This window comes from Phallusia mammillata, chromosome 4 (assembly GCF_965637545.1).
Source record: "Phallusia mammillata chromosome 4, kaPhaMamm4.hap1.1, whole genome shotgun sequence".
Taxonomy (NCBI): domain Eukaryota; kingdom Metazoa; phylum Chordata; class Ascidiacea; order Phlebobranchia; family Ascidiidae; genus Phallusia; species Phallusia mammillata.
The window spans coordinates 22,943,074-22,961,987 of record NC_137255.1 but is presented as its reverse complement, the minus strand read 5'-3'; the positions used below and the strand labels follow the sequence as shown (position 1 = coordinate 22,961,987).

Sequence of the window (18,914 nt, the reverse complement as noted above, 5' to 3'; positions counted from 1 at the left end):
ACAAACCGCACTGTCTCACACACAAAACTCTTATTTCAACGAATCCCACAAACAAAAACATATGAATTAAAATATAAATAACGTGCGGTGAGATTCATGTCTGGTGAATTGCTAAAAACTTTTTTACTGCCATTTTGAACGCGGTGATTACTCAAAACATTTTCTCTGCTGAAAAACTTTGCGGTATTTTCATCTAACGCGCATGCGCCCCAAACTTAGGCGCCGAGTTTGACAAAAATGCAAAGTGGTGAAACTAAATTCATTGCGACGTCACTAATGCATTCACCACAAACAATCGCACAAGACAAACTGCCCATAAAATATAACGTTCGCCATAATCCGAAAAACAATTAACGGGTTGAAACTAGAGCAGTACCGAATATTCGGTTTGCCGAATTATTCGGCCGAATCGGCCACTTTTGCAAAGATTCGGTTTCGGCCGAATAATTTGTTGCGAACCGAATCTTTTACGAACACATATTTAAACCGTTAAACGTGTCTTTTCTGCTTTCTACCTACGAACATCGCGTCAATCATTGTACTTTTTTAACACTTTATCGTTTTTCCCACTGCAGACAACTAACCAGTAGTTAAGTTTCGGGTTGGCAATCATGTTTAGGCAGTGTTAAACCCAACAGAACTGAAATAAGGACGAAACACAACCATTCTGCACAAATTGCCTGGTAGATAAACTTAAACTTTCATGTCAAACGGGTAGCGTACGACTTCGCGTGACGTCATAAATGATTCGGTTGATTCGGCCGAATTTGTTCGGCAAAACCACCGAATATTCGGTTTCGGCCGAATCGAAACTTCGCAGATTCGGTACATCACTAGTTGAAACACATTTGTTGAAAATATTGCTGTTGCTTTGTGACTGATTCGCATTGTACGCAACAATGAGCAATCTCTTTGTGGCCTTACCGATAATACGTTTGTACAAACGCAAAATTGTTGAAGCTTTACCGTAAAATTCAACGATTTTTGTACCAGATCGCCACATACTACCCAAAATATACACAGTGGCCCCAAACTTCGACAACGATGTAAGAGCCGCGGGTTGACCACCCCTGGGCTAAACTTTTCTTTGCTACAAGCCCTCGTACGGGAAGCTGCAATAAATGCTTTACTAATGAAATACTATAGCTGCAGCGCGTTCAATCCGGATCAGCCAATTATTATTTGCGCTCCATAAGATCGTGCAGCGCCACCGAAATAAACCTATGATGAGCTCAAGATGCAGCGTGGGATGCGTCGTGTTAGCTGAGTTACTTACAACAGCTTATTACGGGGTCTTATTTGTTATTTCTAAACGTTTAGAGGTCGCACCTTACGCTACATGTCCAGCCAAGTGATTTTGAATAGTGAAAACACAGGTAATACTATTTTGTCTATGTGTTGGGACACACCAGACTAGGCAACTACCCGAACACGACTCTGAAATGCTGTTTATGAAACTAACCAGAAACCTGACTCCCCTACAAATACCGAAATAAGAATGAAATAGAAATTGTTTTTATTTCACTAGGCTCATGGAACCACAGGGAAAAATCCAGCAGCAAATTTTCTTAGACACTTCATGTCAGCTTAGCCTTGATCACCAGTAGATGGCCACATCCACTTAGCAGTGTTTCTCTAATGCGTTTCGCATGTGAATTTGTTGCTTATCATAAAACGTCGTTTAGCCACAGGGCCTGAAAGGTTGCAAAAGCGTCCGGAGAGTAACCATGGTAATAATCAGGATAGTAAGAAAGCAATGGCGAGCACTCATCGAATAACAACGTCGGGGCATATTGGTCTTCAATTTGTAGATTATCAGTTAATGGTGCTGAGGTCCAGACCTAAAACATGCATAAAAAGCGCGCAACATTATTATTGCAGCACAAAACACAGATTTTCTTGAGCATATACAATACATTGCTTAACATTTAGAGTTATTTAAACAATGTTGTACGTTCAACTGCAACAGACCATGTTTTTGACGCCGGTGTCGTCTTTTAGATCTGTGGTGTTTAATTGGAAAGTCATTGCGTAGAACTGACGACCGTCAGATGCGATAGCCTGTGCTGCTAGAGGTTTGGCAAGGACTTGTGGAGTTTCCTACATAAAACAAAGCATTAAAAAGATACACCTATACCCGAACCTGATAAAATGGTGATTTTGTATGTTGTTAGCAGACAAAACAGTTTGGGAAACGAATTTGGTTGCTTGGTTGTCCCAGTTGCAGTTTAAAATGTATAGTTTCATTTATACAACTTTTCATGAAAAAATAATAAAGTTTTGTGCTGTGTTGGTGGAGTGATAGATTGCAATGCATCTTTAAGATATATTTAAAGATGTATATCAGAACAAAAATTCACAGATAGTTCGCCAAATTTAGGGGGATTGTACATTTAATATGTGGGGGTATGAGGTAAAAAAAACAACTAACAGCACTTGATATAACCTATTTTTTAAAAAAAGGTGTAAATAAAATGTGTCCACATTAGAAAAGGAACACATATTTGTTTATTACTCCGTATTGTTGAACAGCCCGGCTGTGAAGAGCACAAAATAGATGAAACAGCATTCGTCCCATGGTCTTCTTGCTGCTGTGATCACCGGCAGTGTTCAGCACCACTGTGTGTAAATGTGGTTTGTGCCAGGTCTCAAGAAAACCTGTATCAGACAAAATTGTTACAATAGGATTGAAACATGTTAAAACCAGCAACATGAAGTCATGACAAAACTAGAAGAAAAGGTTATTTAGAACAAGGGTCGGCAAGCCCCTAATATCTTGTTTTTTAATCAAATTTAAAGAACAAATTTATATGTGAGGCGAATCCATGTTAAAGCAATGAATGGTAGAATTAGTTTATGTGTAAAAAGTTGGTGATTTTGATTTTAATCCAGATTGAAATGGCACATGAATCTGGACCAGAATTACACGACAAGTCATTGCAAGGGCTGGTATTAAATACTGCATGTTACTTCCTGATACCACATCTTACCGCAAGATGTATGGAAAGTAAAAATGTAATTCCCAACCAGGTTACCAGGGTAAACAAGACCAGATGCAGTTCTATTTCAATTACAGACCCTCCACTCCAACAGCTTTAACCATCAGCTTATTCAAGAATCAATATAATTTGTGCATGAAGTATATTTCTGTTCATTAAAACTGCTTGCCATGTGATAACATGCGGTATTTGGTACCACCGCCTTGCAATCAAACACAAGACATTTGTGTAAACACTTAACCATCCTAGCAATTTGACAATAGTAATGGTAGTTTCTAAACAGTTTAATTTTTGTATTTTTTATATTTTAGTACAAATTATACAGAATCTTTCCTACCTGTTGTGTGTTCTGGGGTATAGTTGTGGGTAGGTTTTATGCCATGTATAAGAAGCTTGGGATATATCGATACCAGTTCCCTATTTTTGGTTTCCTCCACTTCATCTGGAGTTGCAAACAATGACAATGGATTCTACAAAATAGTTTCTAATATTAATCCTAAAAAAGTCAATGTTGAATGTAGAAACTCCAGACAGGAAAATTAAAAATCTGATAAAAAACATTTTTGTAAGCACTTGTATTTTGTCGTACACTGTCTTTAACAAAACCGAAGCTGATTGTTTGGTAACAATTAAGCAAAACAGCACTTTTAAAGGACTCACTTTTGAAAGAAGTTGCATAAACGGTTTAACATTAATTGATACTTTCCAGTCATATAAAACATCCAGGATGTCAACGTTTTCTGAAGTTTTTTCAGCTGTGATAAAGATGTGAGATAGAAACAAATTGTTGCAATACGCACACACTTGTTTTGTGTAAATTTGCCTTGTTTTCAAAATAACTGTTTTTGATATTCTGACACATTTAATATTAAGCTTACCTCTTTGAAACCAAGTCTTACAAGGTAAATTGTGCATGTTAAAGCGGTCATGATACTTGTCTGAAACTCGACATATGTGTGCATCGCATAAACGGACAAATTCTTTCAAAATTCTTGGACAATACCTGTTAACATTCAATACAAAATTATTTGTCAAGATTATTTCCTGATAAGTACAAAAATGCCACAAATTATTAACTTGAAAAAATACCTTGAAAAATAAAGCATATTAAATACCTATAAACAAATACCTTTCTGGTGTTGGATGGCGAAAGTTGTCAAATTTGTATCTTTTAACCGCATTTTTTGTATCCACCATCCAAGAGTCAACATCAAACAATAAAGCATTTTGCATAATCTTAAAACAAAAAATAATTTATAGTGATGAACAGTACTTGTTCCATTTAGATAACATTATGACAATAAATTCTCTCCAAAAATACTTTAAAAGTGCAGCAAAAATAAAGTAGTGTTCCACTTAAAGACTACAAATTTTTGCCTATCTTAGGATATAAGCATGAGCAGTATGTTTATCCCACATGTATCTCTCTACACACATAATGTTTTTGCTGCTGTACACACATTTTTTTCATCATATAATATGTAACATTACCACAAAATATGCTGATAAGAAGTCTAAACAGTGTGAACTGACTGCAACTTAACCTGGTTAAATTTAGAAATATAAGACAGGTGAAAAAAGGTAACATGTTATTTTTTCCCACCTTGATGACTTTGTCTTCAGGATTAGGTAAAGATTTTTGAAGCTCCTGTAACTTTGCTGGCAATCCTCCCTCAACAACAACAGATTTTGTAAGTGCCAAAGCCTGAGGAAATCCATAAGATGAACATGTGTCATTATCAATAGCATGCATTGGTTCATCATGATGATCTTCTCGCATGTGCGGAGCAACCTTGGGCTTATACCTACAAACAAATAATCAACATTGGTAAAACAAGAATATAGAAATAGAGCATGTTACAAATTGTAGAGCATTTTTCCAAAACTGCAAAAAAAGAACTTGTCTGCACTACAAATTTAGTCTAATTTACACATTTTTTGGACATATATATACCATGGTCATTAGATTTTGATCAATTACCTAAATCCACAATAACATTACTTGCTTTAAAAGTAATACGAAAAGTTTATTCCCAAAACACAACTAACCACTAAAACTGCCCCATCCCCAGTCTTGGCGTTTTATTGTGCCAACCTCACCCTATAATGTGAGTCCCTGCCACACCTCCCTTATAAAAACTGTGTAGCCACTGCACATCTACCATCTCTCCACCAACTGTGCCCTCTACTCTCAACGTTGTGCAGCTTTCTCCAGCAAGGACAATTGTGTTACTACGATTTTTTCACCGAGCTAAATAAAACTCACATGAAAAGCAAAACCATGCAGTAATTTGTGTTTACTTACCCTGGTATATATTGTGCTAACTTTGACTCATATTCATAGTCAATTCTATTTTTCTCATCCCAGTCTAAGGGCTTCCATGCTTTTGGTATTTGGGCAGGATTAAAGTTTACCTAAAATCGAGCAATAAAAAAAGGTTTATTATTAAGCAACATGAAAGATTCAAATTAAATATAGTCTATTGTGCAAACAGAATAGCATTTTTTCAACTAATCCAAGCAAGAAACTATACATTTAGACAAAACTTACTTTGTCATTAGCAACACGAAAGATTCAAATTAAATATAGTCTGCTGTGCAAACAGAATAGCAATTTTTTACCCAATCGAGCAAAAAACTATTCAAACAAAACTTACCACTCTCCAATTTGGTGGGTATTTGCGGCGGCCGTATCTACCAATCATTCCACCTTTATGTTTTCCAGATCCATAATAAACCCTTTTCCGGCATGGAATAATAACAGCTGGACTGACAGTTTTGGCAAAGACACTTTGAATACTGTTTTGCACAAACAAAACATGCTGTTTGGGCAAAACACTGTTCATGACTGCAATACCAGACTACAATTGTTTCGACATGAAACCTATAGTTGGACTGAAGTTGAACATGCATTTATTGTAAGTGTAGATGAAATTGCATAACTTTAAACAATAGGTGGATACTTTTCAGCTTTTTTTACATACTTTGCAAAGGTAGCTAAAAAACTTGGGTTTGGTTTGTTAATTTTTAAAGTACTGTGTCGATATTTTGATACTTGTGGTGTTTTCCACAGTTCATATACTGTACTGACATCTTGTAATTGCAAAGCATCAGCACCATAAGTGTCATTAAACACAGTTACATCACCAATCCCAGATTTGCCTTCAACAATATAGTCTTTTGCTGGGTTTTTGTGGTCACGAAACACATTAGGACTTCCATATGCCAAAGCTTTTCGTGAATCATCACAAACTACCACACAATCATAAGGCAAAATTTCAAGCAGGAATGGCAAAAGGTTTTTTACTGTGGTGGGATTTTTTAACCGGCTTATATTCAACCATTTTAAATGCGGAAACACACGGAAATACGAAAACCCCTCTACTGTTACTTGAGTACCACTTATGTCTAAATATTCTAAAGTATCAGCAACTGGGTGCAACCGCGACATACATGCATTATCAAATAGAGGACAATCTGCGAAATTTAGGTACCGAACATAACCAAGTTTTTCCAAATGTTTCAATCCAATGTCATTTACCAATGAGGTTCGTAGGTCAATAGCTTCTATGATGAAATCTTTTCTTTCTGGTGTTCTAATTGATCTGTGGTCATCAAGCCAGCGGTCATCAGTGGTCAATTTCAAAGCGCCGCCAAGACGAAACACCAAGTAACCAGCAGCCCATTCGTGGCCATGTTTTTCACAAAGTAAAGCATCACCACGATTTAGTCGATTTGGTCTGAAAACTCTGTAGGTCTCTGACTTTTCCCATGCATTGTCATATTTTTCAGGCGAGAACAAAACCCGCATAAATCTGCCAAAACCTGTCCAGACTTGATCTTTTAACTTTAGTCCTTTTTCTGTTTTCCAAAATCCAACTTCACTTGGTACTTCATGTATTAGATCTGGAAATTGTGGTTTTCCGTTCCACACAGCAAGTGATGAGTTATTTTCTTCGGGTGCAGAATTATTTTTGTTTTCTGTGTCTTCTTTTGATGTTAAATCATTTTCTTTGGTGTGTTCTTTTGGTACAGTGCTTAAATAATGGCATGATGTAAATGACACAGGTCTTAGGAATGTATGCAATTTAGAATGTGTACATCCCAATACAAATGCGGCTGCAACTCTGTTTATTGCTCCCATTTGGTATCAAAAACGTAAAAAGGATATCATGCTTTTTTAAAAGAAGTCAGATTATTTTAAAAAGTTGCGTCGCTTTAGTTGAAAATCTACAGTTTGTCAGAACTTTGCTATGCTTTCCTCCACCTTACATTTTTAACACTGAATCAAATGCTAAAAACAGGAGTTTCAAAAGTTTTTATTTGTTTTCAAATGGCACATGCCAATCTCAACACCTAGGCGAAATGTAAAAAATGACATTACCATTAGCAGCACAGGTTTACGCTGAGAATATCGCTAAAATGTTTTCCGAAAACCAACTTGCTGCAGGGAAAATTTTCAAAGAAACCGAAACATACATTTTATTCAATAAACACTTTCTATTTCTTAACCTTAACCGAACGCAAGCCCAAAAAACCAAAAAAATAGCAAAGTCAAGCCAATGATTTTAAAAGTAATGATGAGAAACTGCACCAAAAAATCTATTGTTACGTCATTCTCCAGTAGAAATGGTTTCGGACACGGTCACGCTTCGATGCATGACAAGAAAGGTCGTCTGCTTGTATTCACTGTCAGGTATACAGGTGGAAAACACGAATTTGGAGCTGTGCGCATGTTTTAACTTGTCTGGTTCTGTTTATGTGTGTGACATAATTCTTGTCACGTACTTAATTGACGTAAAATAGCGTCTTATTCATTGTTGCGCACAGGTTTTAAAGAGGAAACGTACAGTATAAATACATATGCTTTAATATAATGTAAATTAGCCTCAAATTAATGATGGGTTAATTTTTGACAAATTAGTCGTAAAGAGTTCTTTTTATCTGATTAACCTGATTTGTTATTGAGTGACCTATATCGAATTAAGAAAGATGCATTGAAATGCCGGATATGAATCAGTATGCCCAGTATGAAAACATCATTGTTACCAAAATAATATTAAGGTTCTAATGTAAAACACAAAATTAATTTGAAAAGTGGTCCAGTGTCTCATGATAGACTCACAATACGTTTGAAAATAACTAAATTTTAAGCGTTGTGTCTTTTTTGTGATTTGTTTTCCTTACTGTGTAAATTTTAAATCACTCTCTTCTATTTTTATCACATTTGTTTGTGTTATACTTGGTTGGTTGAAAGTATATTACAACCTGGATCAATCAACTGAGTTTTGGTGAAATTAAAATCAGTCCCTATTAAAATCAGAAATAACTGCAAATTGCTACCTAATGACAATTTACAAGTTTACAGTTCAACATCATATTCTTAATAAACATTGTAGTTTTTACGGAAACAACATTATAAACACACAGCAAGAAATATAAAAATCTGCTTGAAAAAAGAACTTCTAGTTATGGTTTATTCTTCAAACTTTTTCTCAGGCCCATATTCTATTCAAATTTTAATTTCAACAATGCATGAAGACTTATGGCCTTTTGGTAACAGTGTATTTTTAAATAGAAGTTACAAATTTTTATAACAATATCTTCAAAGCACACATCTGCAAGTAACATACAAAAAATATCATACATAAGAAAAGTCGATATTGGAAAAGACATTTTCATGTACATTATCAGAACTACAGCACTTCCTAAAATTGTATTCATGGTAAACAAGAAATTTTGTCACCTCTGGTTTTGGGACAGATAATTTTCCAAACTTATTATCATTCAAGGCTGAAATTAGACAGGTTTCTGGCACATCAAAATCATCATTTGTCAATTTATTTTCAGACAGACCACGTTTTTTTAGTTTTTGTAATATATAGCCACCAGTATATTGTATGATCGTTTCATCATCCTTGCTTAATTCCCCAGTGCAACTTGGAAAAGGTGGGTTCACTCTGCCCTTTCGGTGGCTAGCGTATTCTCCTCTTCTAAGAGCAGTGCCGGATTAACCATTAGGCTAAGTAGGCTCGTGCCTATAGGCCAGTCAAAAATCCAGGCCACTTCAAAATCTTTAGAAATTTAGTCATGTTTTCACAATAATTACTCTCTAAGAGTCTAAACTAATATGTATTTGTAGCTTATCATTTATTGGCTCTATGCTTTTACATAAATATGTATTTACTATAATAGTTTAATCCAGATGAATTAAACGTTGCAAAAATCGTTAAAAAATACGAATTGAAACATGTTGCCACCTTTTTGATGTTTTTAAAAATTCGCATTTCTGTCGAGTGACGCAACGAAACAAATCAATCTAAACATGGATGATTTTGCTAACTGGGTATGACTTAGAGCAGGGGCGGGCAACATACGGCCCTCAGACAGTTTCAGGTCTTATATGATAATGTGGCCCGCGGCCACAGTCTGCCGCAATCCCCTACTACTTGCTTACTGCGTCAAATTGTAGTTATAAATGTAACGGACAGTGACGCTCCCCAATAGCAAACAACTTTCCCGCCGTTGTTGCCATTGCACCATACGTCCATTGTTACGACATAACTGCCAACCATGTATGGCCTGCTTTCACGGTTTCCTTTGTTTTCGCACGTGTAGCCTAGTTAGTGTTTCAGCAGTATCTAAGTCTGTGGTATATGCATTAAATTTGCTGTGGTGAATATTTTTATGTTATATGAGTCTACTTTTTTAGTTGGCAACCTTGATTTTCTGGCCACTTACAAAATGTGCCTACAGAAGGCCAGCAGACCCTTAATCCGACACTGCCTAAGAAGGTCCATGTGCAAACTATGTGTGCTCTTTCGGCAGCCTATTCATCATGGCAAAACTGGCGCATTCATTAGTGCTCCATGTACAAAGTATAATGATTTCCATAACTCTGCTCGAAACCATGTTAGTAGTGTTTGGCATAGTCATGCTCAGGAGGACGCTAACGAGTTCATCAACAAAGTGAAATATCCGGAACGTCGCGTTGATAGTTAATTGGATAATGATTTTATAGATTTTATCTGAAACTGTGAATTATCTTTCTTCAGATTTATGTGAGATAAAGCCAGTGCCCGCACTAGTAATGTGGTTCTGAGAGTACAGGAGCTCAAGTTGTCGAATTTTGCGATTACGGGTAGCTCTTGGGTATGTTCGTAAATTAATAGAGGGTGGGATACTCCCGAAAAGGGTGATGATCACAATCGGAGATCTTGACCAGCCAGCCATCACTCGTGCAGCGCTACTATTTCTGCGCCTAAGGTTCAGGACGCTGCTCTAACGGCTAGCCGGTGAAACCAATAACTAGACCGCGCGCTACTCTTACTTCTTTTGCAAAACAGTAACAAAATATGCAATATATCCTTTCTTCTTATTATAAAAGCGGAGTAAAATGAGCACGGTTCTCGACAACACCATCGGGCTAACGTAGCACTTTAAAAACACTATAAGAAAACAGACAAATTAGTAAAAGATCTCACAAGCCAAGAAGCACGTTCTACCAAGGCCGACCAACCAAGTCTGTCTGATCACATTTTCACAGCCCTAACGTTAGGGAGCACGCCATGAGGAAAAAACAGCAGTTATTCTTGAGGCAAATTAAGCAAAGTCCCGAGGATATTTGCAACTAGGGACACGCGCAGGAATGCCAAGGCAACACAGACGGTTGCGTCCGAAACGCAAAAATGGAAAACAATAAAAATAAAAGAAACCATACGGTGACGAAGCAACAAACAAAGCTAGTGTTAACACAGTGAAGAAATAGCTAAATAAACAAAGGTGATAATATTAGCAACACATTGAAATAAGTATCATATGGTGAAATTGCTGTGCAATAGACAAATAAATAATATTATGGGAAACGAACAACATATTGTGACAAAAGAACAAACGAAACGAGTGACAAAACAGTGCAATAAAGAAATTGATAATATTATTTGTAACACTCGTATCACCTTTACTCCTCCCCCTTTCAGAAAATTGCCTATTTTTGCATGTTCTCGCATTTTCATTTTTTATCCAACAATTTTCCAGGGGGGGTCAGCTGACCCCATTTGCCCCTATGTGCGGACGCCCTTGGGTTGATCAATAATTTTTAGCACTTTTTTACGTAGTAATTGCTATCAATTTTATCTAGATTTTCGTTTGTACTTAACTTCTTGTTAGCACTTGTAAACATTCGTAAAGTACCTGTTTCGGTACATAAATATTTTTAAAGATAGTACTTTGGTTTGAATCAAACATAGCAATTTCCGTTGTTGTAAGTACGGTTTGAACATAACGACAAGTTTGGACCCCAAGGGTTTTACCCTAGGGATTGCTTTTGACAGCTTCCCCATAGGGGCCGATTTCGTTATTTTCGAAATGGAAAGTTTTAGATTTTTTTTCTTCTTGTCGGTTAAAGCGGACAAAAGACTTGAGTAATATAGATTGAGAACTTTGCATTTGCTTTTCATAAACCGACACAAATTTGTTGTCTCTAGGTCAGGGATGTTTGAAAAATAACAGTATAGGCGAAAAAAGGCTCAAAGGCCGCACTAAACGTATCATTTGTTACAGTGTAATATGACAACAACAAAATGCCTAATTCTTTACTGCCATTAACTACTCTAAATAAAATTTAACAAAATATAAACATATGCACAGTGTAAAGTCCCGTTAACGCGCCCGGTTATAGCGCGGAAGGTCACACGAGGGAGAGACGCGATTTCTAATGGCCTCCGAAAAGCTATCCACACAGGGTGTTTTGCAGATCTTATTGTGCAAACACATTCAATGAAAAACAAACTGGACGGTAACAGACGATGGAAACGATAGGAAACGGTTTATACAAAGGCATATGGCATTACCGCTGCGCTTTAAATGTAGGAATGTATCTTAAAGCTGACCGTTATTGCAACTGGAAGAAAATATATTACATGGCAATGCCAGAAATCAATACCACACACCTAAGTACACAATAAAGCATGACACCACATAATCCCATTATGACGTCATACACCATGCTTACCAAGCTAAGTAGAGCAACAGTGTAGAAAAATCACACTTCACGTGAATATCGTACAAGAACGCTGCGTAAACAATCACAACTTTAGCAACTTGAATGAACCCAACTACACGTACAGTACATATGTACAAGTTGAACATTGATAAACTTTATTCCCTAATTTAATCGACTGTTTCACATACCAATTGTCTATATTGAGGTTTTTCATGCATACGGATTCTTGTTTACTCTATTCGACCTCTTTAGCCGAAATTACTACCGAATTCCAACACGAGATTGACATTTAATTTTTAAAGGGGGCCACAGATCCTACAGGGTTACTTGAAGGGGGGCCACGAGGCCAAAAGTTAATTTTAGGGGTCACGGTGCACAAAAGGTTGAGAACCACTGTATTAGACAACAAATTATTTGGCCCCTCCCAAAAATTTTGGTTGCCTACGCCACTGACATTAAACTGAAGCGAAAGCTGTCGCAATAAACCTTAGAGCCTCTATCTTCGATCAATGCCATCACGATTGATATATTGTTATGAGTGAGCGCTTCATAGTTGTTTTTTGCAAAGAAGTATTCACCAAGAAGACAGGAATATTTATTTAAGAATATAGTCACGATTGTGTGCATCGCCTAGCCTATATAGACGACCAGCTTGACGATGTGCAACAAAGCGAAACAAGCTCGATCTGCACAAGTTCAACTTACGCGCAGTAAAGCGTAGCGACATACTCCTTTTTCACTAGGCAACCGACGAAACAAAGCGATATTTTTGGTGATCGGATCCCCATGGGTTTTCCCCAGGTAAAAACATTTGACAAATCCCCATGTGGACATTTTTTGTTGGAGTGGGAAATTACTTTTTTCTGGGGCTGAAGATTGGTCAAAGCTACCAAGAATTGTTAAAAGTTGACGAGTTTGGCAGCGTCTCAGTTTAGAATGCAAAGTTTGCTTACAGACGTACTTGTTGTACTACGTTTTAAGAAAAAAATGGTGCGATAGAACAATGGGACAGAGCTAAAGCCTGTTTTAAGTTTACTTTGAAGGAAATATTGACCAGTTTGCCACAATCTATACCAAGTTGCAGGTTGTCACGGTTCTGTATTAACAGGGTTATGTTAACTGTTATAGGGTATGTACACCGCGCTGATGTTATAGCTGTTGACAAATATTAGTTCTTGCAAGTTACAAGGACAGCGGTTTGAGATGTTTGCGTTTACACCAAACTTTTGCTTTAAAACCTTATGCCATGCTTTACAAATTCTTAAAACAGGAAATATACAAGTGTAAACAAAAAACAATCTATTCAGAAACTAGAAATAATAAAAAAAAAATAAAAAAAATTTAAACTTTACAGCCGCAAAAAGAACAAACTTTAAAACTTATCCTTTTCAACAAAGCCTCTATTTTTGTTTCTGGTTGTAAAAAAAACTTCTTGACCCCTTGCTATATACTAACCAAACGATAAAACCAAGTAGGAATAGGTGGTGCTGCAGTTGTTTAGTAATTCTACAAAAAGTGATAATAAGGCATTGAGTCCTTGTATCAACCTGGTACGCCGTAACTACAATGTCTTGCTTGCTGGGCAGCGATACTCTTGGTATCTCTCTTTGTGGTAATGTTTTGTATTGTAAACCAAACCATTGTCGCTAATCCAGTAGATTTTTATTGTAAAGTACCCGACGTTTGGCGTCCTAGAGACGCTTACTTTAGGGCACATTCTTGGACGTCACGTAGTGATAAAGCACAAAGCAACGATAACAAGGTAATATTCAGCAAGAGCAACAAATGTTGATAGTGTGTCTGGCAACAACAGCTCATTTATCTATATTGTCAAATCTTTTTTCAAAGGTATTTTAGTAGTAGGGTGTATCAGTATACTGACAACACCAAAAGATGGAGGATCATATCTTCGAGAAACGTATAGACTTGATCAAGAAATATTTCGAGTCACTAGCGCGTGAAATGTACGAGATGGCAACAGAACGCACGACTTTGCACAAAAGTACAGGTAGGCGCACACTTGTAGTAAGCCAACGGTATAGTTTTTGTTGATGGGTTTTAAGGATAACTGCACAACCACAAATTTTAAACCAATACCGAAACCGATATCCCCGTCCTTAGAGCTTCCCAAGATCCTAAGCCTTAAGGGTAGAGTCATGTTATCACTAGCTTACATCAGTGTATTGCACTTCTTAAACTGAACGAATGTGGTTTTAAATATAATTCGTATTAAAGCGTAAAACTATGCACATTTGCTCTCGCGATGGATTCTGGCACAATTCCTTCACAAGCCAGTGTCTATTGTTACGGCATGCAAACATTAGATCACAAGGCAGGATATGACATACATAGATATCACCCCCTGGAGGTTTTAAACCAACTGGGCTTTTAGGGTCGGAGAGAATCTGTTGTTGGCTGGTTTGACTTCGAAATATGCTCCAAAGTCAGTTAACATGCAATGATGCGCATCTGTTAGTTTGGGAATCTAGGGAAGAAAGACCAAAATATATGTTTTGGGCAGGGATATTTTTGTGAATTACGTCTCCTTTGTTCTCAAAGCTTTCATTCGGGGCACCCATTTAGAGCGCCGAAAACACATTTTTTAATTGATTCCTCAGCAATATTGGAATGAATTGTAGTCAAACGGTAAGCTCGATTGAAAAGAGCCTGTACCACGGAGCGTTTCTGGTTCAACGGTTGGTTGGACTTGAACTGGAGATATCTAGTGGTGTTGGTGGGTTTGTGCTACACGCATGAACAAGGAATGCCTTATGCGTTCTAGAAATTTTTGAATACCAGTAGGAAAACATATTGTTATTCTCCAACTGCATTGTAAACGCGATGTCATATTGAATAGTGTTTAATAATTGTAGAAATTAGCTACCTGGGTTTCAATTACCATACAAAACGAATCATAACCAGCAGGTCGAACCGGAACTGAACCGGACCGGTTTGAGCGGTTAAATTCATTAATTCCGAACCGAAACCGGATCCCTAATTACGATTTCCTAAAAACCCGAACCGGAGTTGAACCCGGTATTTTGTTTGTTGTTGGTCCCGAGCCAGACCCGAACCAATAAAAAATCCAGCGTTTTTTTTTATATTTTGTGATGTTTTTGAAAACAGTGCACTGAAGAATATGCGATATAACACTTGTGTCAAAATTTAACAGTGTACGGTCGAAATTCTTTAGGAGTTTGATAAGGCCAGGTAGATAATGGTTAGAATTAAATTGAAACGAATGGAAATTTGAACGGATTTAAAAACCGCAAACCGGTTCGGACCGGATAATTTGCCCAAACCGGAACAAAACCCAAACCAGCAGGTTCTATGTCGGAATACTTAAAAAATATAACACTGGACCAAAGGGGGTATATTAGTACAATGTTGGTCAAATCCATATTTGTTACATTTTAATATAGATCAAAGCTTTAGAACAGCGTCTTTTAAACCAGAACCATTGTCCCACGTGGTGTGTTCCACGGGTCCATGAGAGCAAGTCACCCACCAATAAATTGCAGAAAATACATTTGCGGACAGTTAGTTTAAACTTGTTTTTCGCAATGCAGATAATTCTACGACTTTTATGACGAACAAATCAATTGGTTGTTGTTGATGAAAAAAATAATAATTTCGTTAATTTTTTAGAACATTTTACGGACCACAAAGCTGTGCAGATTGCTGATATCAACAAGAATGGTACCATTAGCATTAACATAAAGGAACTCGAAGGGATTTTTGGTCAACCAGGTGTTGCCAATATACCAGTGGTCATCTTTAATGTGACTGGAATAAGTCGATCAGTAAACTCGTTTTTTTGGAAGTGTTTCTTGGCGGAAAACAGCAATAAGGTATGCTGGTTGGCGAACGAAAGCTCTTTGATAAAATAACGACTTACTTTGTAGTCAGAAACTCGGCCTCAAACAGAACCAAGGCAATTAATCAGAGAATTGGGATCAGCTAATGAATCAGTGCAACAAAAACCAGGATTGTGGTTGTGGGATGAACCGTTTTTCATAAAAGCATATCCTAACAAACAAGTTTGTGCTTTATGTGTTTTGATTAAGTTGTAAAAAAACATGAAGACTGCCAAAATTGTATTAGTTTATAAAAAGTTTTTGTTTGCAACAAATTTACTCAGGCCAATGTATTTTATTTTAGATGGCAGTATTCCTTGTGGATACTGATGCTTTTAAACTCGAGGCTGCAGTAAATGATTGTCCAATCGTTGCACGTGGTATTCTGATGAATTCGTTTTCAATATACGAACATTTGCCTCCCACACCAACAGACACGTTGCCACATGTTCAGGTAGGTTTCGTTGACATTCTAGCGAGGGTAATTAATTTCTCCGTTTTCGTACAACTGCATTGATTTTTGTTAAAACTAAAAGAATAGTGTCACAAAAGTATACACACGCACGATAAATTTATGCAAAAAAACATGCGACGTTAAGAAAGTCATTATCCAGTTATTCAATACACTAATTTTATTGCGACAGTAATTACATACAGTTACAATTAAATTAGGTACCAACTCCTTAGGAATCCAGGTTATAATTAAATACGTTTCAATAACACTATAACTGTTTCATCACTTATAACTTATATCCCGTTTCCATGGCCGTTGGTCCGATTGGACTTTTAAAAGTCCCATCGGACCTCCTCGCGAGAAGGTCCGCGAAAACGCTGAAAAAATTGCTGAGTCATTTCTTAATGCGTCCGATCGGACTGAAATAGCGGAAAAGTCCGATCGGACCAACGGCCATGGAAACGGGATATTAGTAATAGCATTCACTTTTACAAACTGCAAAATTGGCTGATAAGCATTTTAAAAAGAACAGTTACAAGTACAAACTACGACTAATAAACAGGTTGCTCAAAGCACAGAAAGAAACTGTTAAACGCGGTCTGCACAATATTTCACCAACGATGACATCAGACTCATTGTTACGTTTGAGACTTCTCTTCCATCATGGCAGGCATTTTGTTACATCACAGTAAATAAAGTCATATCACTGGCGTAAACCAGAAACAGGGAAAGAAAGAAGATTTCAGCCCTAACTTTCCAGTCCCTGATGTGCGAATTCGTTCGTCACATCCTACACAAACACAACACTTCAGCAAGGATACGACAAACACTATCCCACTCATGCTATTCCTGCTCATAAGCCTAAAATTTTACTCAGTGTTATTATTACGAAGATGTAAATTGTTATGAGTTGTTTGTGGCGGTTTTGAATTAGCTTACAATTTCTTTGAATTTCCAATTAGTTAGCAACAGCCCTACTTCCACGGTAACATATTATTAATAACTTATTTTACAGTACAAATCATGCTTTCAGTCACAATAAAAATAGGAAAAGATTTTAAATATTTGTGTTAAATGAACTACGTTTTGTAGAAACCCGCTACAGTCCACCGGTTTGCGTTTTGCACAAAGTGCGTTCAATAGAAATATATATCAGGCTACTTAAAAAAGTTGTAAGTCGATTTTTTCTGAATGTTTGGAAAACGCCTTTTTCGAAATTCCCTGAAACCCAAAGGCTTATACTTTGTCGTAATTTTAAATAAATGCACAAAGGTTGTGTGATACCGGACCCACAAGAGCCGCTTTTTCATTAATCAGCTATGTAAGTTTACTCCGAATATTCCTTGAGAACATACAAGAAGATAGGGTTTACTACTTAAGTATTTACTTAAGGACAAAAAAGTTTAACTTTCCACAATGCGACCACAGGCTGATTTAGTTTGTTTCCCGGGGTACACTGAGTTTTCGGATTTTTTTTATATAATTGTAAGGCTGCAGTTGTGACGTTTTTATTAGCATATCCATGCTTTATCGCAATTTTCTAGAGTTTTACTGGATACAAACAAGTTTTCAAAAAGAACCCTAATCAAAGTGAAAATTCATTTCAGGTTTGTTAGGTTGTGTGTAAATTTGGTAAATTTTGTTTTTAATTTTTTTCGTGTTATTTAAGGGCTTGCTATTCCTTCTACGTGATTGGCCCGATCTACCGCCTTATCCTGAGGTGAAGGATGCCATTAGGTACAAAAATCAGGAGGACTGTTACGATATTGCAGGTGGTTGTTTTCTCTTCCTTGTATGATATTAATGGACTATAACAGGAGTCACCAAACTACGGCCCGCGGGCCAGGTCCGGTCCCCGAGGTCCTTTTATCCGGCCCGTGGCCTTTGTTCTTGGTTTGCCAAATCGTACTTTTAACTTTGCAACATTCAAAAATTAATTTACCCTCTGCAAAATTTTTCTTGCAACGACATTTGGAATAAATTTTACCTAGTCTCATAGGATTACAACTTAAAGCAGTGGTGGCCAAACTACGGCCCGCGGGCCGCATCCGGCCCCCAGTCCTGTTTCATCCGGCCCGCCAAACACCTTGCCTGTTTTTTTCCAAGCACCATATTTACCTTTTTTTTAATTTTTTTTCACGGGGTTCGAACCCAGGACTCTTCCGGGGACGAATCCCGATCAGGGTTTGTTATGTCTGATGTAGGTCAGGCGCGCCGGACCATTCGGCCAAGTTCCTGCCCCTAGCACCACATTCACCACTGCGAACTAGAAGTGCAACAGCGCTAGCTGCCACTAGCGGTAGCTTGTGGCAAGCGTTGTTATATTTAGAATAAATGCCCTTGCAGCGTTATTTTTAGAACAGTCTGCCAACCATGACGTAAGTAGCTAACATAGCCTGTATGTGCTCTTTTTCACATCCCTTTGGCCTACTAGCCTACTTACAAATTTTACGTAAATCTCATTTAATACGGCCCTCCAGTGGCAAGACAGTTGCAAATTTGGCCCTCTGGTGAAAAAGTTTGGCCACCCCTGACTTACAGGAATGATCCAAGCCAGTGTGTTACGTCACAGGCAAGACTACAAGTTTTAATTGTTCGCG

The 18,914-nt window shown here is 37.3% G+C and overlaps 3 protein-coding genes across 3 annotated transcripts; 1 reads left to right on the top strand and 2 right to left on the bottom strand.

The window, feature by feature from the left end:
• Positions 1 to 1,499: 1,499 nt before the first annotated feature.
• LOC145223865 (large ribosomal subunit protein mL37-like) lies at positions 1,500 to 5,845 on the bottom strand. Its single transcript, XM_080090266.1, has 10 exons — positions 5,657 to 5,845; positions 5,305 to 5,414; positions 4,603 to 4,804; positions 4,129 to 4,235; positions 3,878 to 4,002; positions 3,660 to 3,754; positions 3,337 to 3,469; positions 2,516 to 2,658; positions 1,972 to 2,100; positions 1,500 to 1,841 (listed from the first exon to the last, which is right to left on the bottom strand). The coding sequence occupies exons 1-10, from the start codon at positions 5,843 to 5,845 to the stop codon at positions 1,668 to 1,670; spliced, it is 1,407 nt and encodes a 468-aa protein (XP_079946392.1). The 3' UTR covers positions 1,500 to 1,667.
• A 49-nt stretch (positions 5,846 to 5,894) lies between these two features.
• LOC145223866 (uncharacterized) lies at positions 5,895 to 7,379 on the bottom strand. The gene has a single exon (XM_080090267.1). It carries the CDS (start codon positions 7,141 to 7,143, stop codon positions 5,944 to 5,946), a length of 1,200 nt encoding a protein of 399 aa, XP_079946393.1. The 5' UTR covers positions 7,144 to 7,379; the 3' UTR covers positions 5,895 to 5,943.
• A 6,517-nt stretch (positions 7,380 to 13,896) lies between these two features.
• On the top strand, positions 13,897 to 18,112 carry LOC145223645 (atlastin-3-like). Its single transcript, XM_080090045.1, has 6 exons — positions 13,897 to 14,011; positions 15,652 to 15,854; positions 15,909 to 16,043; positions 16,165 to 16,314; positions 17,859 to 17,921; positions 17,984 to 18,112. Exons 1-6 carry the CDS (start codon positions 13,897 to 13,899, stop codon positions 18,110 to 18,112), a joined length of 795 nt encoding a protein of 264 aa, XP_079946171.1.
• Positions 18,113 to 18,914: the final 802 nt, after the last annotated feature.

Bases quoted from the DNA above. Each gene is read 5' to 3' on its own strand.
- LOC145223866 (XM_080090267.1), bottom strand. From the start codon at position 7,143: ATGGGAGCAATAAACAGAGTTGCAGCCGCATTTGTATTGGGATGTACA.
- LOC145223645 (XM_080090045.1), top strand. From the start codon at position 13,897: ATGGAGGATCATATCTTCGAGAAACGTATAGACTTGATCAAGAAATAT. The intron at 15,855-15,908 runs GTATGCTGGTTG...CTTACTTTGTAG, and splicing joins TGGCGGAAAACAGCAATAAG to TCAGAAACTCGGCCTCAAAC. The intron at 16,044-16,164 runs GTTTGTGCTTTA...ATTTTATTTTAG, and splicing joins AAGCATATCCTAACAAACAA to ATGGCAGTATTCCTTGTGGA.
- LOC145223865 (XM_080090266.1), bottom strand. From the start codon at position 5,845: ATGAACAGTGTTTTGCCCAAACAGCATGTTTTGTTTGTGCAAAACAGT. The intron at 5,415-5,656 runs GTAAGTTTTGTT...GCTCGATTTTAG, and splicing joins ACCCACCAAATTGGAGAGTG to GTAAACTTTAATCCTGCCCA. The intron at 2,101-2,515 runs GTAATAAACAAA...TGTTTTATGTAG, and splicing joins GGGCTGTTCAACAATACGGA to GAAACTCCACAAGTCCTTGC.